The 24,395-nt window shown below is 51.8% G+C and overlaps 1 protein-coding gene across 21 annotated transcripts in view; it reads right to left on the bottom strand.

The window, feature by feature from the left end:
* Positions 1-24,395, bottom strand: part of dtna (dystrobrevin, alpha) — a 513,111-nt gene that overhangs the window by 208,478 nt on the left and 280,238 nt on the right. For all 21 annotated transcript variants that reach the window (XM_072467819.1, XM_072467814.1, XM_072467818.1 and 18 more), the window contains one exon: positions 4,542-4,627. In XM_072467819.1, coding sequence (XP_072323920.1) covers positions 4,542-4,627 — 86 coding nt within the window. The remainder of the gene's footprint in view (positions 1-4,541; positions 4,628-24,395) is intronic.

Consider the following 24,395-nt stretch of genomic DNA (forward strand, 5'->3'; position numbering starts at 1 on the left):
AAAAGTACACCCATCCCGCCACCTGCTGATGTCTCAATATTCCTTAAATAGGTCAATAAACAGCTTTCACCTCAAGGGGCTGGTTTAGCACAGTGGGCTAAACAGCTGGCTTGTAATGCAGAACAATGCCAGCAGCGCGGGTTCAATGTGGCGACTAGGGGCTTTTCACGATGACATAGATACATCGAACATACAGTGCAGAAGGAGGACATTCGGCCCATCGAGTCTGCACCGACCCACCTAAGCCCTCACTTCCACCCTATCTCCATAATCTAATAACCCCTCTTAACCTTTTTGGACACTAAGGGCAATTTAGCTTGGCCAATCCACCTAATCTAATCTTTGGACTGTGGGAGGAAACCCGAGCACCCGGAGGAAACCCACGCAGACACGGCAGAACATGCAGACTCCGCACAGACAGTAACCCAGAGGGAATCGAACCTGGGACCTTGGCGCTGGGAAGCCACAGTGCTATCCACTTGTGCTACCGTGCTGCCCCATTGACTTTTTGTGACAATAAGCAATTATTATTATCAATTATTATTATTATTATTAAGGTGAATCTCTCCACCACCCCACGAATGGCGAACGTAACTTTTTCCAAATGCAGAAATTCTGCCAAATCACTCACCCATACCGCCTTTGGCAGCTCCGAATCCCGCCAACCCAACAAAATATGTCTCCGAGCCAGCAAGGAGGCAAAGGCCAGGACATAGGCCTCTCTCCGCACCTGAAATCCCGGATCATCTGACACGCCAAATATCGCCACCTGCAGACTTGGAGCTACCTCTACCCCGAGTCTTTGACATTACGTCCAAAAATCCCTTCCAACCACAAACTCGGACATATCCAAAACATGCGTAGATGGTTCGCCAGTCTCCCCCCACCCTGCACAATCTTCCACCCCCGAAAAGAACTGACTCATCCTAGACACCGTCATGTAGGCTCTATGCACCACCTTAAATTACATGAGACTTAACCTAGCACACAACGAGGACGCATTCACCCCCCGCAAGGCTTCCCTCCACACTCCTGTCCCCAATGGCCCTCCCAACTCCTCCTCCCATTTGCTTCTAACCTCCTCCATGAGAGCACATTCCCCCTTCATCAGCTCCCCATACATGTCTGTAACTCTGCCTTCCCCAATGTCGTCTCGGGCAAAAGCTTATCCTGCAGCAACAGCAGAAAGGACGGCACCTCCTTCCCAATAAAATCCCTAACCTGCAGATACCTGAACCTATTTCCCTTTGGTAACTGTTTTGGCGCCTCAAGCTCTGCCAGGTCCGCAAACATGCCTCCCACAAACAAGTCCCTGAAGTACTCTATCCCCACTTGCCGCCAACCCCGGAACCTCGCATCTGACGCCACCGGCGCAACCCTGTGATTGTCGCAAATCGACGCCCTCAGCAACATTCCTTCCAATCAAAAGTGCTGTCTACACTAGTTCCAAATCCTCAGTGCTGATCCCACCATTGGGCTCGTGGAGTACCAAACCGGCGAGAACGGACGAGGCGCCAACAACAGTGCCTTCAAGCTGCTCCCTATATATGTGTAATAATGATCACTCTGTACTGTTCCAGATTTTAGGGATGTTTTGAGTTTTGTATATGTAAAATATCCCCTTAGAACTAACGTCTTTGCGGATTTTTAATCCTTTATTTTGGGGTTAAAGAATCATTAACTGGCTCCTGCAGAGGTACAGGCAGAAATAGATGTTATAAAATGTGTCACTGGTGCCTCTGGTGTACTTGGAGATGGGGGAGGTATGCTTTGGTGTATGGCCAAAGGGTGCACGGAAATCTTTCTTTGGCTGTATGAGAAAGCAAAGTTGTGAACCATTTTACCATGTTTTCATGGCTTTATCCTCAACTTCCCCATTCACTAGCATACCGGTCCACCGCTTTTCCTTGTATAAACGGAGGCACCAAGTGTAATGATTAAGCTGAACTACCTGTTTGGGGTTCTCGTTTCCTTTGCAGTAACCATTTAAAAAAATGTTTTTATTGATTTTTTTGTGGTAAACAAAACAAGAATAAGTATGGATAAACAGTGGGAGACAGAGGATAAAGAGAAATATCTACATACTGTCGGTTTCAATTATTTACATACATACATCGCCGTTCTTTGTCTTGCATTATTTATAGTGGTGGTTACGATTTCCTGTTTTTCGCTACCCACTGGTTTGCAGGTTCTGCCGGTTTTCCCTGCCCCACCCTCCCCTCTTCTCTTTTCCTAGACTGTAAAAAAACATTTGGCTTTCATTTGAATCATCCTTTTGGGCGCTACAATTCATTTAGTAAGCAAGCACCTTTAGAGTTCTGCTATTAGTTAGTTGAAACTATCGCTACTATTTACTAACAAAGCAAGTCAAATACCACAATGAAATGAACAACTTAGTAGAATGATTTTGTTTCTCATGGATCCTCTTCAACAGCCCATTATGGAAACACAACCTTTCTGATGCATCAGAGGCCCAGGATCAACTTTTAACTCTGAGGTTACAATCGAATTGTCAGTTTCACCTGGTTATTGCACTTTAGGTGCTAGTCCTCGTATTATATCATCGTATTTACACTGCAGAAGGAGGCCATTCGGCCCATCGAGTCTGCACCGGCTCTTGGAAAGAGCACCCCACTTAAGCCCACACATCTCCGTAACCCAGTAACCCACCTAACCTAAGGGCCATTTAGCATGGTCTATCCACCTAACCTGCACATCTTTGGACTGTGGGAGGAAACTGTAGCACCCGGAGGAAACTCACACAGACACGGGGAGAAGCTGCAAACTCCGTACAGACAGTGACCCAAGCCAGGAATCGAACCTGAGACCCTGAAGCTGTGAAGCAACTGTGCTACCCACTGTGCTACCGTACGACCCTGTGCTATAGACACAGAGGCTGAATCATTGTTCAGTGCATCACAATGACCCCAGATTGCAACCTGTACAGCAGGGCCCCGCCGGCAGCCGGAGTTGCGGGATGTACGGCGGGGCCCTGCTAGCCCCCTTGAGGATGAGGAATCACCCCGGACTTTCTAGGAAAAAGTCTGGAGTGATTCCCGCCCGTTTTCCGGCGGGCGTGGGGACTTAGTCCCGAGAAGGGAGAATCCCGCCCCAGAGCTTTAGATAACACACATATGAACTAGGGCGCTGCTGATGACTTCAGGTTGCGCGATGTAGGGGAGAAGCATGTGGTGTTTCTCCCGATGATTCTTTTTATAAGTTCTTTTTTCCTGCGCCCGTATACTGTTATTTGCCGCAGTAAGAATTAATTTGAACACTCAAGGGACAAGTTTTAACAAATATGTCCAAGAATTTAAAACATACAGATCAGAAATTATTAAATGATAAAGATTTGCCTGCCGTGACGGCTATTGCTAAGGCGGTGGCTGGCTCCTCCACGCTTCTAACAACCAAAACTCTAAGCAAAGTTCTGGACACAGCTCGACAAATCCCAGTAAGTTTGCTTTGGAGCTGAAAAATTCATTGGAAGAATTGCTGAGTCCTAATCGGTCCTCCCTTGACATCATTTATTTAGCTGTCAACTGTCACGCCAACACACTTACCGACATCAAGACGGCCCTTTCAGACCACAGCAACAGGGTCAGTACACTGAAATCCAGGCTGACCGTGGCGAATAAGGAGAGCATGTCATTGCCGGGACAAAGACGATGACCTGGAAAACTGGTCAAGGTGCCAAAACCTAGGCACTTTTGGTATACCAAAAGGGACTGAAGGCCAAACCCCAATACAGTTTATGTCAGAATTAGTCAGACAGGTTGTGGGCGAAGCTACATTCCATAAACCCCCGGAGCTAGACACTCGGCCCAAAACTCGCACTGGTGACCTCCCACGATCCATTGTAGCCCAGTTACATCGCTACAAAAATAAGGAGCTTGTTTTTCGGTGGGCAAAGGAGCACTGCGATGTTACTTACAAGGCCACTCAATCAGGATCTACTGAGTCATGCGTGCAGACCTGGCAAGGAGGCGTGCAGCATTCAACAACATCAGGTCTACTTTGTACAAGAAAGGAATTAGCTTGGCTGATTCATCCTGCCTGCCTCCACATTACATTTAACGGAGAAGATCATTCTTTGACGCACTAGATGAGGCAGGTTCTTTCATACAATTATTGACACGCTTACTAAACTTGTGGTTTTGACGTTGTGTGCCATGTGTTGGAATACAGGTATAAGCCATTTAATATGCTCAAAATGAAGGGCGTGTTCGACTGTCTGTTTACACTAGAGCTCTTACCACACGGTTAGAAAGCAACTTTCCAATGGCGTATTATACATAATGTAGTTTATATGTCGGGGTTATGCTCCATTAACAAGGTTGGTTAGTCAACAAATGCCACTGTGTGTTTCCCTATATTCCTGCAATGATTACACTTTGGGTGGTCTTGGCAGCATGAAAGCCATGATATGAATAAGTTTACATATTTCAAAGTAGAACTCAGTGGTTGTGAAAGAGCAAAAAGTTAAAAAGGTGGAACAATGACTGGAACATTGCAATGGTTAGTTTGAGCAAAATACTTACATCTCAGTTTATCTAGTATCTTGCCTCCACATATTGTTGCTAATGCTACTTTCACAGCGAAAACCGGTACCTTGCCATGGCCATCCCTGAAAAATTAATCAAAAATAATTACATTTCAAATTAATCAGTCTGCCGCCGTTTAAAATAAAAGCGAAAAAACTAAAGCATTTCTGAAAACAGATTTAGATCTTATTGTCACTCACTTTGCAACAGTTATGAGAAAGAAAAATATGTTTTTTCCTGAATCGTTTTGATTCTGGTGTACTTCTTTCTTCTGATCGATGTTTATGAAATGAACATCACTGATAGTTTAAAACAAAAATCTTTTCCAGAACCTTTAACTTCCATTCTGGATCCTGAGCCTGTTCTGGTGTGGGATGTCATTGCTTTCTAGATTATCTTGGGGTCAGATTTATTTGAAATTGACTGTTTTACTATGACTTCAGGTTATAAAGCTAAGCTGCATCAGGCTCCATTCTTGTCTTTTCAAAAGAAAAGATTGCGATAAGAAATTAGGACTATAAAAATTGGGCCCTGCAGCTGTCCCATCACCTTATTAAAGCAACACATTAATCCTATTGTTCTGCAATTTCCCCACAATACTTAAACTTCTAAATATTAAAAAAGGTTAAATGTTTAGTCTCTTTTCCCATAAAAGATGAAACGTTTCTCTGCTTCAATTATCCCCTGTGCTAACGTTCCTTCCATACCCCAAACACATTTCTTCTAACCCCTCTCCTACCATTTATTACAAACAACCGAGAATGAACACTGCACAATAAATCACTAAACATTCAGACCTCAAAAAGGCTGAAATTATATTTTTAAGGCTGGATTTTCATGGAGTCTGGGAGGTGCCAGGAATCTATTGTAATGTGTACAAGACCAGGTGTCATGAGAATGTTGCTTTAAGAAATGTTTGGCTGCTCATGTTACTGCAGTGATGTCAGAGTGTGGGTGGAGCTGAGCTCTGGCTCTGCTTTTTAGTTTCACTTTGAGAAAAGCTTGGGTGTCTCTGTGTCTTTTTGGTTTTGTTTTCAGTGTTGGAGCTGAAGCCAGAGAGAGCAGGTGTACTGTTCTCTCTGCCATGTAAAGATTATCGCTTGATCATTTGGTGAATTCAGAATTATACATGTTTTCTGTAGTGACTTTAACCTGATGTGCTTCTGTAAAAGGTTATGTTTTTTGTAAGTCTTCTGGATGTTAAAAGGACAGCGTAAGCATTACTTAGTGTTGTAGTCTTTGGGGGTAGTATTTGAATTAATGGTTGCTAAGAAATTCACTGTTTGTTTTAAAAAGGTTAACTTGAGTTCATAGAATAAACATTGTTTTGTTTTTAAAAATACTTTTCCATTTCTGCTGTACCACACCTGTAGAGTGGGCCGTGTGCTCCCCATACCACAATCTATTAAAAGTTGTAGGTCAGGTGAACTCCATGATACACTTTGGGGTTCTCTAAACCCTGGCCCATAACACAGGAATGCCCCCATTTCCAGCAGATCTAATTTTTGCTGATAGCGGAAAGGGGGTGCAATGGGAGTCACATGAGGAAAGCCAGAACTCAACTGGCCATTTAAACATAGTGCACAGGACATGCAGACCTGGGGCGTCATTCTCTGACCCCCCCCGCCGGGTCGGAGAATGGCCGTTGGCCGACGTGAATCCCGCCCCCGCCGAAGTATCCGGTACCGGAGATTGGGCGGGGGCGGGAATCGGGCCGCGCCGGTTGGTGGGACCCCCCGTTCAATTCTCCGGCCCGGACGGGCCGAAGTCCCGCCCAGAAATTGCCTGTCCCGCTGGCGTAAATCAAACCTGGTATTTACCGGCGGGACCAGGCGGCGTGGGCGGGCTCCGGGGTCCTGGGGGGGGGGGGCGCGGGGCGATCTGACCCCGGGGGTGCCGCCACGGTGGCCTGGCCCGCGATCGGGGCCCACCGATCCACGGGCGGGCCTGTGCCGTGGGGGCACTCTTTCCCTTCCGCCTCCGCCACCACCATGGCGGAGGCGGAAGAGACTCTCCCCACTGCGCATGCGCGGGAAACTGTCGGCGGCCGCTGACGCTCCCGCGCATGCGCTGGAAAACTGACAGCATGCGCCGCATTTCCGCGCCAGCTGGCGGGGCAATAAACGCCATTTCCGCCAGCTGGCGGGGCAGAAATCCCTCCGGCGTCGGCCTAGCCCCTCAATGTTGGGGCTAGGCCGCCAAAGATGCAGAGCATTCCGCACCTTTGGGCCGGCGCAATGCCCGTCTGATTGGCGCCGTCTTTGGCGCCAGTCGGCGGACATCCCGCTGTTGGGGGAGAATTTCGCCCCTGATTTTCACTCCAGGAATAGTCTCATCCCGCAGTGTGTGTTCCACAATATTAATGCTCTTGAAAGTTAGATAAAGGATGAAGAACTGTAATGAAAAGCAAAACTGCCTGCCTGTGACTCATTGAATAAAACAGTTCTAGATGTGTCAATAGATTATTGTTGATAGTGTCCTGAGGAATGTACTTACAACATTATTCATGCTCGAGTGCTTCCGCAATCTGTCATTATCATGGGGGTGTGAGGGCTGTAATTTCACAGTTTAATTGACAATTCCACCAGGTTATTAAAGGATTAGTTGCCTTTAATGTGGTGTTGTGAATACAAACATTGTTTTTATATGGGATTAAGTACTTGAGGGGATATAAATGTATTGAATGGGCTTTAATGAATGACTATTTTTAAATTGCAATTGAGTCCGTGATAGATACTTAAAGTTTTATTTGATCTCAGCAAAGCTCTTGAGGTCTGCCTATGATGGACACTGAGTGAGTTGGCATGGAGGGTGTTGGGGAAAATGGTGATGGGGTAACAGATCTGCATGAGTTGACACTAAAGTCAACTTTAAGGGGACATAAGTGGAGGGACATGAGATGGCATGGAGTGTATGAGGAACCATATAATTTATGGTGTATGAGTGAATGGAGGCAGTGAGGGGGGATTCAAAGGTCTAATATTTAACAACACAACTGGGACAAAGAGAACCAAGGCAGGCCTTGGCACCTAGCCACCTCTGATCTGCTGAAGTGGCAGGTCTGACTCTATCACATACAGCATCCTCCCCCACCCCATATTGAAAATCCTGAGGCAGGCAGAGGATCAAAAGATTTCCAGACTTCCACGGCCCATCTCTAAGATGAAAGTCCAACCCTTTATGTCTGAATTTGTTTGGTTCCTTTCGTTCAGCAACTCAGCATGCAATTAACTGCTCACGTGTTAAATGAAAGATTCGGACTCAGGTGTTAATAAAGTGGATTGTAATTTACTTGCACTAGGGTGTCATTCCATGAAGTAATGTGGTAAAAAATGTAGGATGCTGCATTTTTTCTCATTATATTAATGTGCTGACACAGTACCCCTGTTGCTAAATAATTGGAGTGTTATTGAAAATGTTTTTCATATTCTTTAAGCAGGCAGAGTGTAGGTACAAATATCTTCTTTTTCAATGCACCTGGTATCCCCCCAGGTGAGAAAGGGGCAGAGGCCTGTTAATTCTCCCAGCTCCCTGCCAACTACCCCGACCCCACTCCTGCAGGCTGTCCAAAGTTCCCTGGGTGATGCCTAGTTGTGAGGACCAGCAAAAACAATCATAGATCAATATCAATCCAATTATTAAAGTAGATCTACTTTTGCACACACAAATCTTTCTCCTAGCAAGAACGTTTCAGAGTCAAAATCAACAAGAATCAATTGGTCTTTAATGGATAAATTCCTTTGTTAAAATAGTAGGCAAAGAAATGTCATGCCCATGAAGTGCTCATCCACTAATATTGCAAATAATTGCTCCGAAGTTTATGTTACACATGCTTAATCACTTCTGAAAGGAAGCCCACAATGTCTATGCTTATAGAAGCCACGGAACATTTAGAAGTCCAACTGATTTAGCATGTAACAGCTATAAAAATAATTCAAAGAAGAACATTTTGCAGGTGATCCAATTAATCGCTTTCTAACAACTAATTCCAAATAATAATTTAATTAATGTATCAGTGATTACATCGTAGTCATCAAGATGTCATTAAATATCAATCACGTGGAAGTCCCCAACTATCAATGTTCACCTGCAACTGAGCTTTATGTATGATTATTAGTTTAGCTTTAAGACCTTTTGAGAGATACGCTTGACTGACTGAATGGTAGCAAGTTTTCATAAATCTATTCAAGGCAAATGTCCGTCTGAAGAATATTTTTGTTGTTTCCTATTCATGTCTGCCATGTGCCATCTCATCTTCGCCATTTCATGGGATAATCTTTCCAAGAATTTATTTAAAGGAGCTGCAAGGACAATGGACTTATTTCTAAAACAGACATCCAGATTTCTATTCAAATAATTTAAATTTGATTATTATTCTCTACAATACCTTGGCTCTTTTGCTTCTATCAAATAAATTGAAATAGAGTTTTCAGCCCACAGTGGTCTAACAGTCTGAAATTTTCCACTGAGTATTTTCCAACAATTTGGACAGACCTGGGTTATGCTATCCCAACCATGGAACAGAATAAAGATGCAGGTTATAGTTCAATACAGAGTTAATCTACTTATGGAATCAGTTGTGCAACTGTTTATAGAGAGGTCCTCATAAGCAACCTGTACTGGAATACATAAATGAGGTGCTATATAAATGCAAGTATTTCTTTCTATCAAAAGAATACCACTAATATTAACATTTAAATGCTTGGGTCAAAATTGGAAGAGCTCTCCTATGGATTAGTCAAGCAATAGGATGGCATTGCCATTCTCAGAAGCATATTTTACAGCCAATGCTACAGACACCACCATCACCCTACCTCAACATTGACTCCAGATCCCATGAAGTCTCGTAACATCAGTTCAATAATGGGCAAGGAAACCTCCTGCTGAATACCATTCTAACTCCCCCTGAACATCACTTGGAAGGGCACTGAGGGTATCAGGGCACAGAATATACTCTGGGTGGGGGACCTCAGTTCCCATCACCAAGAGTGATTTGGTTGCACCACAGCTGACTGAACTGGCCGAGTTCTGAATGACTTAGTTGTCACATTGGGCCTACAGCAGGTATGAGAAAACCAACACCAAGGAAAGCCCCACTTGATCATCCTCATCAATCTACCTGTTGCAGATGACTACAGGAGTGAATATTGCACTGTCATTATGGAAAGAAAGGCCCATCTTCACATTGAAATCATGCTTCAGTTCTATGGAAAATCAGCCACATCAGAATTGTATTCCACCACAATCTGTAACCCCATGGTCCACATACCCCTCAATCCGCTATTACCATCAAACCACAGGAGCAACCCTGGTTCAAGGAAGAGTTCAGGAAGGCACGGCAGGGGTAGTTCAAGGCTTACCTAAAAAATGAAGTGAAGATACAACACAAGACTATTTGCACACCAAACAGAGGAAGCAGTGAGAGACAAAGCTAAGTGATCCCATAACCAGTGGTTCAGGTCAAAGCTCTAGAGCCTTACCAAGTCCAGTCTTGAATACTGTCAACAATTTAATAACTGATGGGAGGAGGAGGCTCAATAAAAATCCCCATCCTCAGTGATGGTAGAGCCCAGCATGCCAGTGCAAAATACTTGTAACCGTCTTCAGCCAGAAGTGCCAAATGGATAAACCCTCATGGCCTCCTCTTGAGGTCCCCATTATCGCAGATGCCAAATTTGATTTGTTGCATGCGATGTCAAGTAATGGGTGAGCACACTGGGTACAGCAAAGGCCAGGGGTTCCAACAACATCACGACAGTAGTGCTGAAGACATGTGCTCCAGAACGAGCCACGTCCCTCGCCAAGATGATTCAGCACAGTTAAAACACAGGCATCTACAAAGTGAAACACTGCCCAGGTATGTTCTGTCCACAAAATTACCACCCCATCAGTCAACTCTCAATTATCAACAAATAGAAGGTGGCATCAACAGTGCTATGAAACACTTACTCAACAATAACCTGCTCACTGTTGTAAGGGTTTGTTTAGTAAGTCTCATGAAGAGATTCAGAGGCTTGTGAATAGTGTTTATTCGTCACACATAACTCTTGCAGTTCAATGAACGAATTCCATGCCTACTGCTACACTGGTGTCTGCATACTCTTAGACTGATCCATGTCCCTTGTCTTGTGATTCTTTACATCATACTGTGGGTAGTAATGTTCTGCAGTCCCATATTAACCCTTGCTACACCAAACGCCTTTATACCACACTCACCAATGCTCAGTTTGGGTTCGGTTAGGAGCACTTGGAATCTGACCTCATGACACCCTTCGTGGAAGCAAGCAGCGTTCCACCACCAACCCTGGACATGACCTCTAAGGAGGTGTCATAGAAACACAGAAACATAGGAAATAGATGAGGGCAGCACAGTGACGCTGTGGTTAGCACAGCTGCCTCACGGCACCAATGTCCCAGGTTTGATCCTGGCTCTGGGTCACTGTCCATGTGGAGTTTGCACGTTCTCCCAGTGTTTGCGTGGGATTTGCCCCCACAACCCAAAGATATGCAGGGTAGGTGGATTGGCCACGCTAAATTGCCACATAATTGGAAAAAATGAATTGGGTACTCTAAATTTATATTAAAAAACATAGGAAATAGGAGCAGGAGTAGGTCATTTGGTCCTTTGAGTCTGCTCCACCATTCATTATGATCATGGCTAATGGTTTCACCTTTCCCCCATATCCTTTGATCCCTTTAGCCCCATAAGCTATATCTATCTCCTTCTTGAAAACATGCAATGTTTTGGCCTCAATTGCTTTCTGTGGTAAGGAATTCGACAGGCTCACCACTCTTTGGGTGAAGAGATTTCTCCTCATCTCAGTCTTAAATGGTTTACCCCATATCCTCAGACTGTGATCCCTGGTTCTGGACTCCCCTCCCATCTGGAACATCCTTCCTGAATCTTCCTTGTCGAGTCCTGTTAGAATGTTATCGGTGTCTATGAGATCCCCCCTAAACCCCAGCAAAGGTAATCCTAAATACCCAATCTGACATCATTCAGTGACTGGTTTACAAGGACACCCAAGTCTTGTTGCACATTCCCCTCTCTCAATCTATAGCCATTCAGATAATAATCTGTATTCCTGTTTATTCTACCAAAGTGGTTAACCTCACATTTATCTGCATTATACTGCATCTGCCATGCATTTACCCACTCACTCAACCTGCCTAAATTACACCAAAGCATCTCTGCATTCTCCTAACGGCTCACCCTCCCACCCAGTTTAATGTCATCTGCATATTTAGAGATATCACATTAAATTCTGTCATCTAAATCAAATATATATATTGTCAATAGTTGGGGTCCTATCACCAGGCACTGAGTGCTGTGCGAGTTTGCTCTGTGTGCTGTACGAGTTTGCTCTGTGTGCTGTGCGAGTCTGCTCTGTGTGCTGTGCGAGTTTGCTCGGTGTGCTGTGCGAGTCTGCTCTGAGTGCTGTGCGTGTCTGCTCTGTGTGCTGTGCGAGTTTGCTCTGTGTGCTGTGCGAGTCTGCTCTGAGTGCTGTGCGAGTTTGCTCTGTGTGCTGTGCGAGTCTGCTCTGAGTGCTGTGCGTGTCTGCTCTGTGTGCTGTGCGAGTCTGCTCGGTGTGCTGTGCGAGTCTGCTCTGTGTGCTGTGCGAGTCTGCTCTGTGTGCTGTGCGAGTCTGCTCTGAGTGCTGTGCGAGTCTGCTCTGTGTGCCGTGCGTGTCTGCTCTGTGTGCTGTGCGAGTCTGCTCTGTGTGCTGTGCGAGTCTGCTCTGTGTGCTGTGCGAGTCTGCTCTGTGTGGATGCGAGTCTGCTCGGTGTGCTGTGCGAGTCTGCCCTGTGTGCTGTGCGAGTCTGCTCTGTGTGCTGTGCGAGTCTGCTCTGTGTGCTGTGCAGGTCTGTTCTGAGTGCTGTGCAGGTCTGCTCTGTGTGCCGTGCGTGTCTGCTCTGTGTGCTGTGCGGGTCTGTTTTGATTGCTGTGCGAGTCTGCTCTGTGTGCTGTGCGAGTCTGCTCTGTGTGCTGTGCGAGTCTGCTCTGTGTGCTGTGCGGGTCTGCTCTGTGTGCTGTGCGAATCTGCTCTGCGTGCTGTGCGGGTCTGCTCTGTGTGCTGTGCGAATCTGCTCTGCGTGCAGTGCGTGTCTCCTCTGTGTGCTATGCGAGTCTGCTCTGTGTGCTGTGCGAGTCTGCACTGTGTGCTGAGCGGGTCTGTTCTGAGTGCTGTGCGTGTCTGCTCTGTGTGCTGTGCGAGTCTGCTCTGTGTGCTATGCGAGTCTGCTCTGTGATCAGTGCGTGTCTGCTCTGTGTGCTATGCGAGTCTGCTCTGTGTGCTGTGCGGGTCTGCTCTGTGTGCTGTGCGAGTCTGCTCTGCGTGCTGTGCGGGTCTGCTCTGTGTGCTGTGCGAATCTGCTCTGCGTGCAGTGCGTGTCTCCTCTGTGTGCTATGCGAGTCTGCTCTGTGTGCTGTGCGAGTCTGCACTGTGTGCTGAGCGGGTCTGTTCTGAGTGCTGTGCGTGTCTGCTCTGTGTGCTGTGCGAGTCTGCTCTGTGTGCTATGCGAGTCTGCTCTGTGTGCAGTGCGTGTCTGCTCTGTGTGCTATGCGAGTCTGCTCTGTGTGCTGTGCGGGTCTGTTCTGAGTGCTGTGCGTGTCAGCTCTGTGTGCTGTGCGAGTCTGCTCTGCGTGCTGTGGGAGTCTGCTCTGTGTGCTATGCGAGTCTGCTCTGTGTGCTGTGCGAGTCTGCTCTGTGTGCTGTGCGAGGCTGCTCTGAGTGCTGTGCGTCTCTGCTCTGTGTGCTGTGCGAGTCGGCTCTGTGTGCTGTGCGTGTCTGCTCTGTGTGCTGTGCGGGTCTGTTCTGAGTGCTATGCGAGTCGGCTCTGTGTGCTGTGCGTGTCTGCTCTGTGTGCTGTGCGTGTCTGCTCTGTGTGCTGTGCGAGTCTGCTCTGTGTGCTGTGCGGGTCTGTTCTGAGTGCTATGCGAGTCTGCTCTGTGTGCTGTGCGTGTCTGCTCTGTGTGCTGTGTGGGTCTGTTCTGAGTGCTATGCGAGTCTGCTCTGTGTGCTGTGCGTGTCTGCTCTGTGTGCTGTGCGGGTCTGTTCTGAGTGCTATGCGAGTCGGCTCTGTGTGCTGTGCGAGGCTGCTCTGAGTGCTGTGCGTCTCTGCTCTGTGTGCTGTGCGAGTCGGCTCTGTGTGCTGTGCGTGTCTGCTCTGTGTGCTGTGCGGGTCTGTTCTGAGTGCTATGCGAGTCGGCTCTGTGTGCTGTGCGAGGCTGCTCTGTGTGCTGTGCGTGTCTGCTCTGTGTGCTGTGCGAGTCGGCTCTGTGTGCTGTGCGAGGCTGCTCTAAGTGCTGTGCGTGTCTGCTCTGTGTGCTGTGCGAGTCTGCTCTGTGTGCTGTGCGAGGCTGCTCTAAGTGCTGTGCGTGTCTGCTCTGTATGCTGTGCGTGTCTGCGCTGAGTGCTGTGCGAGTCTGCTCTGTGCGCTGTGCGAGGCTGCTCTAAGTGCTGTGCGTGTCTGCTCTGTGTGCTGTGCGAGTTTGCTCTGTGTGCTGTGCGAGTCTGCTCTGAGTGCTGTGCGAGTTTGCTCTGAGTGCTGTGCGAGTCTGCTCTGAGTGCTGTGCGTGTCTGCTCTGTGTGCTGTGCGAGTCTGCTCGGTGTGCTGTGCGAGTCTGCTCTGTGTGCTGTGCGTGTCTGCTCTGTGTGCTGTGCGAGTCTGCTCGGTGTGCTGTGCGAGTCTGCTCTGTGTGCTGTGCGTATCTGCTCTGTGTGCCGTGCGTGTCTGCTCTGAGTGCTGTGCGTGTCTGCTCTGTGTGCTGTGCGAGTCTGCTCTGTGTGCTGTGCGAGTCTGCTCTGTGTGCTGTGCGAGTCTGCTCTGTGTGGATGCGAGTCTGCTCGGTGTGCTGTGCGAGTCTGCCCTGTGTGCTGTGCGAGTCTGCTCTGTCTGATGTGCGAGTCTGCTCTGTCTGCTGTGCAGGTCTGTTCTGAGTGCTGTGCAGGTCTGCTCTGTGTGCTGTGTGAGTCTGCTCTGTGTGCCGTGCGTGTCTGCTCTGTGTGCTGCGCGGGTCAGTTTTGAGTGCTGTGCGAGTCTGCTCTGTGTGCTGTGCGAGTCTGCTCTGTGTGCTGTGCGAGTCTGCTCTGTGTGCTGTGCGTGTCTGCTCTGTGTGCTGTGCGGGTCTGCTCTGTGTGCTGTGCGAATCTGCTCTGCGTACAGTGCGTGTCTCCTCTGTGTGCTATGCGAGTCTGCTCTGTGTGCTGTGCGAGTCTGCACTGTGTGCTGAGCGGGTCTGTTCTGAGTGCTGTGCGTGTCTGCTCTGTGTGCTGTGCGAGTCTGCTCTGCGTGCTGTGCGAATCTGCTCTGTGTGCTATGCGAGTCTGCTCTGTGTGCTGTGCGTGTCTGCTCTGTGCGCTGTGCGGGTCTGCTCTGTGTGCTGTGCGTGTCTGCTCTGTGCGCTGTGCGGGTCTGTTCTGAGTGCTGTGCGTGTCAGCTCTGTGTGCTGTGCGAGTCTGCTCTGCGTGCTGTGGGAGTCTGCTCTGTGTGCTGTGCGTGTCTGCTCTGTGTGCTATGCGAGTCTGCTCTGTGTGCTGTGCGAGTCGGCTCTGTGTGCTGTGCGAGTCGGCTCTGTGTGCTGTGCGAGGCTGCTCTGTGTGCTGTGTGAGTCTGCTCTGTGTGCTGTGCGAGTCTGCTCTGTGTGCTGTGCGAGTCTGCTCTGTGTGCTGTGCGAGGCTGCTCTAAGTGCGTGCGTGTCTGCGCTGAGTGCTGTGCGAGGCTGCTCTGTGTGCTGTGCGAGTCTGCTCTGTGTGCTGAGCGGGTCTGCTCTGTGTGCTGAGCGGGTCTGTTCTGAGTGCTGTGCGAGTCTGCTCTGAGTGCTGGGCGAGTCTGTTCTGAGTGCTGTGCGAGTCTGCTCCGAGTGCTGTGCGAGGCTGCTCTGTGTGCTGTGCGAGTCTGCTCTGTGTGCTGTGCGTGGCTGCTCTGTGTGCTGTGCGAGTCTGCTCCGAATGCTGTGCGAGGTTGCTCTGTGTGCTGTGCGAGTCTGCTCTGTGTGCTGTGCGAGGCTGCTCTAAGTGCGTGCGTGTCTGCGCTGAGTGCTGAGCGGGTCTGTTCTGAGTGCTGTGCGTGTCTGCTCTGTGTGCTGTGCGAGTCTGCTCTGTGTGCTGAGCGGGTCTGTTCTGAGTGCTGTGCGTGTCTGCTCTGTGTGCTGAGCGGGTCTGCTCTGAGTGCTGTGCGAGTCTGCTCTGAGTGCTGGGCGAGTCTGTTCTGAGTGCTGTGCGTGTCTGCTCTGTGTGCTGTGCGAGTCTGCTCTGTGTGCTGTGCGTGTCTGCGCTGAGTGCTGTGCGAATCTGCTCTGTGTGCTGTGCGAGTCTGCTCTGAGTGCTGTGCTTGTCTGCGCTGAGTGCTGTGCGAATCTGCTCTGTGTGCTGTGCGAGTCTGCTCTGTGTGCTGTGCGAGTCTGCTCTGTGTGCTGTGCGTGTCTGCTCTGTGTGCTGTGCGGGTCTGCTCTGTGTGCTGTGCGAATCTGCTCTGCGTGCTGTGCGAATCTGCTCTGTGTGCAGTGCGTGTCTGCTCTGTGTGCTATGCGAGTCTGCTCTGTGTGCTGTGCGTGTCTGCTCTGTGCGCTGTGCGGGTCTGTTCTGAGTGCTGTGCGTGTCAGCTCTGTGTGCTGTGCGAGGCTGCTCTGCGTGCTGTGGGAGTCTGCTCTGTGTGCTGTGCGAGACTGCTCTGAGTGCTGTGCGGGTCTGCTCTGTGTGCTGTGCGAGTCGGCTCTGTGTGCTGTGCGAGGCTGCTCTGTGTGCTGGGCGAGTCTGCTCTGAGTGCTGTGCGGGTCTGCTCTGTGTGCTATGCGAGTCTGCTCTGTGTGCTGTGCGGGTCTGCTCTGTGTGCTGTGCGAGGCTGCTCTGTGTGCTATGCGAGTCTGCTCTGTGTGCTGTGCGAGGCTGCTCTGAGTGCTGTGCGTCTCTGCTCTGTGTGCTGTGCGAGTCTGCTCTGAGTGCTGTGCGAGTCTGCTCTGAGTGCTGTGCGGGTCTGCTCTGTGTGCTGTGCGAGTCGGCTCTGTGTGCTGTGCGAGGCTGCTCTGTCTGATGTGCGTGTCTGCTCTGTGTGCTGTGCGAGTCTGCTCTGAGTGCTGTGCGGGTCTGCTCTGTGTGCTGTGCGAGTCGGCTCTGTGTGCTGTGCGGGTCTGCGCTGAGTGCTGTGCGAGGCTCCTCCGAGTGCTGTGCGAGGCTGCTCTGTGTGCTGTGCGAGTCTGCTCGGTGTGCTGTGCGAGACTGCTCGGTGTGCTGTGCGAGTCTGCTCGGTGTGCTGTGCGAGTCTGCTCGGTGTGCTGTGCGAGGCTGCTCTGTGTGCTGTGCGAGTCTGCTCGGTGTGCTGTGCGAGACTGCTCTGAGTGCTGTGCGAGTCTGCTCTGTGTGCTGTGCGAGTCTGCTCGGTGTGCTGTGCGAGGCTGCTCTGTGTGCTGTGCGAGACTGCTCGGTGTGCTGTGCGAGTCTGCTCTGAGTGCTGTGCGAGTCTGCTCTGTGTGCTGTGCGAGTCTGCTCGGTGTGCTGTGCGAGGCTGCTCTGTGTGCTGTGCGAGTCTGCTCTGTGTGCTGTGCGAGGCTGCTCTAAGTGCGTGCGTGTCTGCGCTGAGTGCTGTGTGAGTCTGCTCTGTGTGCTGTGCGAGTCTGCTCTGTGTGCTGTGCGAGTCTGCTCTGTGTGCTGAGCGGGTCTGTTCTGAGTGCTGTGCGAGTCTGCTCTGAGTGCTGGGCGAGTCTGTTCTGAGTGCTGTGCGTGTCTGCTCTGTGTGCTGTGCGAGTCTGCTCTGAGTGCTGTGCGTGTCTGCGCTGAGTGCTGTGCGAATCTGCTCTGTGTGCTGCGCGTGTCTGCTCTGAGTGCTGTGCGAGTCTGCTCTGTGTGCTATGCGAGTCTGCTCGGTGTGCTGTGCGGGTCTGCTCTGTGTGCTGTGCGAGTCTACTCTGTGTGCTGTGCGAGTCTGCTGTGCGTGTCTGCTCTGTGTGCTGTGTGAGTCTGCTCTGTGTGCTGTGCGAGTCTGCTCTGTGTGCTGTGCGAGTCTGCTCTGTGTACTATGCGAGTCTGCTGTGTGTGCTGTGCGAGTCTGCTCTGTGTGCTGTGCGAGTCTGCTCTGAGTGCTGTGCGTGTCTGCGCTGAGTGCTGTGCGAGTCTGCTCTGTGTGCTGTGCGAGGCTGCTCTAAGTGCTGTGCGTGTCTGCGCTGAGTGCTGTGTGAGTCTGCTCTGTGTGCTGTGCGAGTCTGCTCTGTGTGCTGTGTGAATCTGCTCTGTGTGCTGTGGGAGTCTGCGCTGAGTGCTGTGCGTGTCTGCTCTGAGTGCTGTGCGTGTCTGCGCTGAGTGCTGTGCGAGTCTGCTCTGTGTGTCTGCTCTGAGTGCTGTGTGAGTCTGCTCTGAGTGCTGGGCGAGTCTGTTCTGAGTGCTGTGCGTGTCTGCTCTGTGTGCTGTGCGAGTCTGCTCTGTGTGCTGTGCGAGGCTGCTCTGTGTGCTGTGCGAGTCTTCTCTGAGTGCTGTGCGTGTCTGCTCTGTGTGCGAGTTTGCTCTGTGTGCTGTGCGAGTCTGCTCTGTGTGCTGTGCGAGTCTGCTCTGTGTGCTATGCGAGTCTGCTCGGTGTGCAGTGCGTGTCTGTTCTGAGTGCTGTGCGAGTCTGCTCTGTGTGTTGTGCGAGTCTGCTCTGTGTGCTGTGCGAGTCTGCTCTGTGTGCGAGTTTGCTCTGTGTGCTGTGCGAGTCTGCTCTGGGTGCTGTGCGAGTCTGCTCTGTGTGCTGTGCGAGTCTGCTCGGTGTGCTGTGCGAGGCTGCTCGGAGTGCTGTGCGTGTCTGCGCTGAGTGCTGTGCGAGTCTGCTCTGTGTGCTGTGCGAGGCTGCTCTAAGTGCGTGCGTGTCTGCGCTGAGTGCTGTGTGAGTCTGCTCTGTGTGCTGTGCGAGTCTGCTCTGTGTGCTGTGCGAGTCTGCTCTGTGTGCTGAGCGGGTCTGTTCTGAGTGCTGTGCGAGTCTGCTCTGAGTGCTGGGCGAGTCTGTTCTGAGTGCTGTGCGTGTCTGCTCTGTGTGCTGTGCGTGTCTGCGCTGAGTGCTGTGCGAATCTGCTCTGTGTGCTGCGCGTGTCTGCTCTGAGTGCTGTGCGAGTCTGCTCTGTGTGCTGTGCGAGTCTGCTCGGTGTGCTGTGCGGGTCTGCTCTGTGTGCTGTGCGAGTCTGCTCTGTGTGCTGTGCGAGTCTGCTGTGCGTGTCTGCTCTGTGTGCTGTGTGAGTCTGCTCTGTGTGCTGTGCGAGTCTGCTCTGTGTGCTGTGCGAGTCTGCTCTGTGTACTATGCGAGTCTGCTGTGTGTGCTGTGCGAGTCTGCTCTGTGTGCTGTGCGAGTCTGCTCGGTGTGCTGTGCGAGGCTGCTCGGTGTGCTGTGCGAGGCTGCTCGGTGTGCTGTGCGAGGCTGCTCTGAGTGCTGTGCGAGTCTGCTCTGGGTGCTGTGCGAGTCTGCTCTGTGTGCTGTGCGAGGCTGCTCTAAGTGCTGTGCGTGTCTGCGCTGAGTGCTGTGTGAGTCTGCTCTGTGTGCTGTGCGAGTCTGCTCTGTGTGCTGTGTGAATCTGCTCTGTGTGCTGTGCGAGTCTGCGCTGAGTGCTGTGTGAGTCTGCTCTGAGTGCTGTGCGTGTCTGCGCTGAGTGCTGTGCGAGTCTGCTCTGTGTGCGAGTTTGCTCTGTGTGCTGTGCGAGGCTGCTCTGTGTGCTGTGCGAGTCTGCTCTGAGTGCTGTGCGTGTCTGCTCTGTGTGCGAGTTTGCTCTGTGTGCTGTGCGAGTCTGCTCTGTGTGCTGTGCGAGTCTGCTCTGTGTGTTGTGCGAGTCTGCTCTGTGTGCTGTGCGAGTCTGCTCTGTGTGCTGTGCGAGTCTGCTCTGTGTGCTGTGCGAGTCTGCTCTGTGTGCTGTGCGAGTCTGCTCTGTGTGCTATGCGAGTCTGCTCGGTGTGCAGTGCGTGTCTGTTCTGAGTGCTGTGCGAGTCTGCTCTGTGTGTTGTGCGAGTCTGCTCTGTGTGCTGTGCGAGTCTGCTCTGTGTGCTGTGCGAGTCTGCTCGGTGTGCAGTGCGTGTCTGTTCTGAGTGCTGTGTGAGTCTGCTCTGTGTGCTGTGCGAGTCTGCTCTGTGTGCTGTGCGAGTCTGCTCTGTGTGCTGTGCGTGTCTGCTCGGTGTGCTGTGTGAGTCTGCTCTGTGTGCTGTGCGAGTCTGCTCTGTGTGTTGTGCGAGCCTGCTCTGTGTGCTGTGCGTGTCTGCTCTGTGTGCTGTGTGAGTCTGCTCTGTGTGCTGTGCGAGTCTGCTCTGTGTGCTGTGCGAGTCTGCTCTGTGTGCTATGCGAGTCTGCTGTGTGTGCTGTGCGGGTCTGCTCTGTGTGCTGTGCGAGTCTGCTCTGAGTGCTGTGCGAGTTTGCTCTGAGTGCTGTGCGAGTTTGCTCTGAGTGCTGTGCGAGTTTGCTCTGAGTGATGTGCGAGTTTGCTCTGAGTGCTGTGCGAGTTTGCTCTTTGTGCTGTGCGAGTCTGCTCTGTGTGCTGTGCGTGTCTGCTCTGTGTGCTGTGCGAGTCTGCTCTGTGTGCTGTGCGAGTCTGCTCTGTGTGCTGTGCGAGTCTGCTCTGTGTGCTGTGCGAGTCTGCTCTGTGTGCTGTGCGAGTCTGCTCTGTGTGCTGTGCGAGTATGCTCTGTGTGCTGTGCGAGTCTGCTCTCTGTGCTGTGCGAGTCTGCTCTGTGTGCTGTGCGAGTCTGCTCTGTGTGCTGTGCGAGTCTGCTCTGTGTGCTGTGCGAGTCTGCTCTGTGTGCTATGCGAGTCTGCTCGGTGTGCAGTGCGTGTCTGTTCTGAGTGCTGTGCTTGTCTGCTCTGTGTGTTGTGCGAGTCTGCTCTGTGTGCTGTGCGAGTCTGCTCTGTGTGCTGTGCGAGTCTGCTCGGTGTGCAGTGCGTGTCTGTTCTGAGTGCTGTGTGAGTCTGCTCTGTGTGCTGTGCGAGTCTGCTCTGTGTGCTGTGCGTGTCTGCTCTGTGTGCTGTGCGAGTCTGCTCTGTGTGCTGTGCGAGTCTGCTCGGTGTGCAGTGCGTGTCTGTTCTGAGTGCTGTGCGAGTCTGCTCTGTGTGCAGTGCGAGTTTGCTCGGTGTGCTGTGCGAGTTTGCTTTGAGTGCTGTGCGAGTTTGCTCTGAGTACTGTGTGAGTTTGCTCTGAGTGCTGTGCGAGTTTGCTCTCTGTGCTGTGCGAGTCTGCTCTGAGTGCTGTGCGAGTTTGCTCTGAGTGCTGTGCGAGTTTGCTCTGAGTGCTGTGCGAGTTTGCTCTCTGTGCTGTGCGAGTCTGCTCTGTGTGCTGTGCGAGTCTGCTCTGTGTGCTGTGCGTGTCTGCTCTGTGTGCTGTGCGTGTCTGCTCGGTTTGCAGTGCGTGCCTGCGCTGAGTGCTGTGCGTGTCTGCTCTGTGTGCTGTGCGTGTCTGCTCTGTGTGCTGTGCGTGTCTGCTCTGTGTGCTGTGCGTGTCTGCTGTGCGTGCTGTGCGTGTCGGCTCTGTGTGCTGTGCGTGTCTGCTCTGTGTGCTGTGCGTGTCTGCTCTGTGTGCTGTGCGTGTCTGCTCTGTGTGCTGTGCGTGTCTGCACTGTGTGCTGTGCGTGTCTGCTCTGTGTGCTGTGCGAGTTTGCTCTGAGTGCTGTGCGAGTTTGCCCTGAGTGCTGTGCGAGTTTGCTCTGAGTGCTGTGCGAGGTTGCTCTGAGTGCTGTGCGAGCTTGCTCTGTCTGCTGTGCGAGTTTGCTCTGAGTGCTGTGCGAGGTTGCTCTGAGTGCTGTGCGAGTCTGCTCTGTGTGCTGTGCGTGTCTGCTCTGTGTGCTGTGCGAGGCTGCTCTGTGTGCTGTGCGAGTCTGCTCTGTGTGCTATGCGAGTCTGCTCGGTGTGCAGTTCGTGTCTGTTTTGAGTGCTGTGCGAGTCTGCTCTGTGTGTTGTGCGAGTCTGCTCTGTGTGCTGTGCGAGTCTGCTCAGTGTGCAGTGCGTGTCTGTTCTGAGTGCTGTGTGAGTCTGCTCTGTGTGCTGTGCGAGTCTGCTCGGTGTGCAGTGCGAGTCTGCTCGGTGTGCAGTGCGTGTCTGCTCTGTGTGCTGTGCGAGTTTGCTTTGAGTGCTGTGCGAGTTTGCTCTGAGTGCTGTGCGAGTTTGCTCTGAGTGCTGTGCGAGTTTGCTCTCTGTGCTGTGCGAGTCTGCTCTGAGTGCTGTGCGAGTTTGCTCTGTGTGCTGTGCGAGTTTGCTCTGAGTGCTGTGCGAGTCTGCTCTGTGTGCTGTGTGTGTCTGCTCTGTGTGCTGTGCGAGTCTGCTGCGTGTGCTGTGCCAGTCTGCTGTGCGTGCATGCTGTGTGAGTTCCCTCTGTGTGCTGTGCGAGTCTGCTCTGTGTGCTGTGCGAGTTTGCTCGGTGTGCTGTGCGAGTTTGCTTTGAGTGCTGTGCGAGTTTGCTCTGAGTGCTGTGTGAGTTTGCTCTGAGTGCTGTGCGAGTTTGCTCTCTGTGCTGTGCGAGTCTGCTCTGAGTGCTGTGCGAGTTTGCTCTGAGTGCTGTGCGAGTTTGCTCTGAGTGCTGTGCGAGTTTGCTCTGAGTGCTGTGCGAGTTTGCTCTCTGTGCTGTGCGAGTCTGCTGTGCGAGTCTGCTCTGTGTGCTGTGCGTGTATGCTCTATGGGCTGTGCGAGTCTGCTCTGTGTGCTATGCGAGTCTGCTCGGTGTGCAGTGCGTGTCTGTTCTGAGTGCTGTGCTTGTCTGCTCTGTGTGTTGTGCGAGTCTGCTCTGTGTGCTGTGCGAGTCTGCTCTGTGTGCTGTGCGTGTCTGCTCTGTGTGCTGTGCGAGTCTGCTCTGTGTGCTGTGCGAGTCTGCTCGGTGTGCAGTGCGTGTCTGTTCTGAGTGCTGTGCGAGTCTGCTCTGTGTGCAGTGCGAGTTTGCTCGGTGTGCTGTGCGAGTTTGCTTTGAGTGCTGTGCGAGTTTGCTCTGAGTACTGTGTGAGTTTGCTCTGAGTGCTGTGCGAGTTTGCTCTCTGTGCTGTGCGAGTCTGCTCTGAGTGCTGTGCGAGTTTGCTCTGAGTGCTGTGCGAGTTTGCTCTGAGTGCTGTGCGAGTTTGCTCTCTGTGCTGTGCGAGTCTGCTCTGTGTGCTGTGCGAGTCTGCTCTGTGTGCTGTGCGTGTCTGCTCTGTGTGCTGTGCGTGTCTGCTCGGTTTGCAGTGCGTGCCTGCGCTGAGTGCTGTGCGTGTCTGCTCTGTGTGCTGTGCGTGTCTGCTCTGTGTGCTGTGCGTGTCTGCTCTGTGTGCTGTGCGTGTCTGCTGTGCGTGCTGTGCGTGTCGGCTCTGTGTGCTGTGCGTGTCTGCTCTGTGTGCTGTGCGTGTCTGCTCTGTGTGCTGTGCGTGTCTGCTCTGTGTGCTGTGCGTGTCTGCACTGTGTGCTGTGCGTGTCTGCTCTGTGTGCTGTGCGAGTTTGCTCTGAGTGCTGTGCGAGTTTGCCCTGAGTGCTGTGCGAGTTTGCTCTGAGTGCTGTGCGAGGTTGCTGTGAGTGCTGTGCGAGCTTGCTCTGTCTGCTGTGCGAGTTTGCTCTGAGTGCTGTGCGAGGTTGCTCTGAGTGCTGTGCGAGTCTGCTCTGTGTGCTGTGCGTGTCTGCTCTGTGTGCTGTGCGAGGCTGCTCTGTGTGCTGTGCGAGTCTGCTCTGTGTGCTATGCGAGTCTGCTCGGTGTGCAGTTCGTGTCTGTTTTGAGTGCTGTGCGAGTCTGCTCTGTGTGTTGTGCGAGTCTGCTCTGTGTGCTGTGCGAGTCTGCTCAGTGTGCAGTGCGTGTCTGTTCTGAGTGCTGTGTGAGTCTGCTCTGTGTGTTGTGCGAGTCTGCTCTGTGTGCTGTGCGAGTCTGCTCAGTGTGCAGTGCGTGTCTGTTCTGAGTGCTGTGTGAGTCTGCTCTGTGTGCTGTGCGAGTCTGCTCGGTGTGCAGTGCGAGTCTGCTCGGTGTGCAGTGCGTGTCTGCTCTGTGTGCTGTGCGAGTTTGCTTTGAGTGCTGTGCGAGTTTGCTCTGAGTGCTGTGCGAGTTTGCCCTGAGTGCTGTGCGAGTTTGCTCTGAGTGCTGTGCGAGGTTGCTGTGAGTGCTGTGCGAGCTTGCTCTGTCTGCTGTGCGTGTCTGCTCTGTGTGCTGTGTGAGGCTGCTCTGTGTGCTTTGCGAGTCTGCTCTGTGTGCTATGCGAGTCTGCTCGGTGTGCAGTTCGTGTCTGTTTTGAGTGCTGTGCGAGTCTGCTCTGGGTGTTGTGCGAGTCTGCTCTGTGTGCTGTGCGAGTCTGCTCAGTGTGCAGTGCGTGTCTGTTCTGAGTGCTGTGTGAGTCTGCTCTGTGTGCTGTGCGAGTCTGCTCGGTGTGCAGTGCGAGTCTGCTCGGTGTGCAGTGCGTGTCTGCTCTGTGTGCTGTGCGAGTTTGCTTTGAGTGCTGTGCGAGTTTGCTCTGAGTGCTGTGCGAGTTTGCTCTGAGTGCTGTGCGAGTTTGCTCTCTGTGCTGTGCGAGTCTGCTCTGAGTGCTGTGCGAGTTTGCTCTGTGTGCTGTGCGAGTTTGCTCTGAGTGCTGTGCGAGTCTGCTCTGTGTGCTGTGTGTGTCTGCTCTGTGTGCTGTGCGAGTCTGCTGCGTGTGCTGTGCCAGTCTGCTGTGCGTGCATGCTGTGTGAGTTCCCTCTGTGTGCTGTGCGAGTCTGCTCTGTGTGCTGTGCGAGTTTGCTCGGTGTGCTGTGCGAGTTTGCTTTGAGTGCTGTGCGAGTTTGCTCTGAGTGCTGTGTGAGTTTGCTCTGAGTGCTGTGCGAGTTTGCTCTCTGTGCTGTGCGAGTCTGCTCTGAGTGCTGTGCGAGTTTGCTCTGAGTGCTGTGCGAGTTTGCTCTGAGTGCTGTGCGAGTTTGCTCTGAGTGCTGTGCGAGTTTGCT

Source organism: Scyliorhinus torazame, chromosome 11, assembly GCF_047496885.1.
Source record: "Scyliorhinus torazame isolate Kashiwa2021f chromosome 11, sScyTor2.1, whole genome shotgun sequence".
Taxonomy (NCBI): domain Eukaryota; kingdom Metazoa; phylum Chordata; class Chondrichthyes; order Carcharhiniformes; family Scyliorhinidae; genus Scyliorhinus; species Scyliorhinus torazame.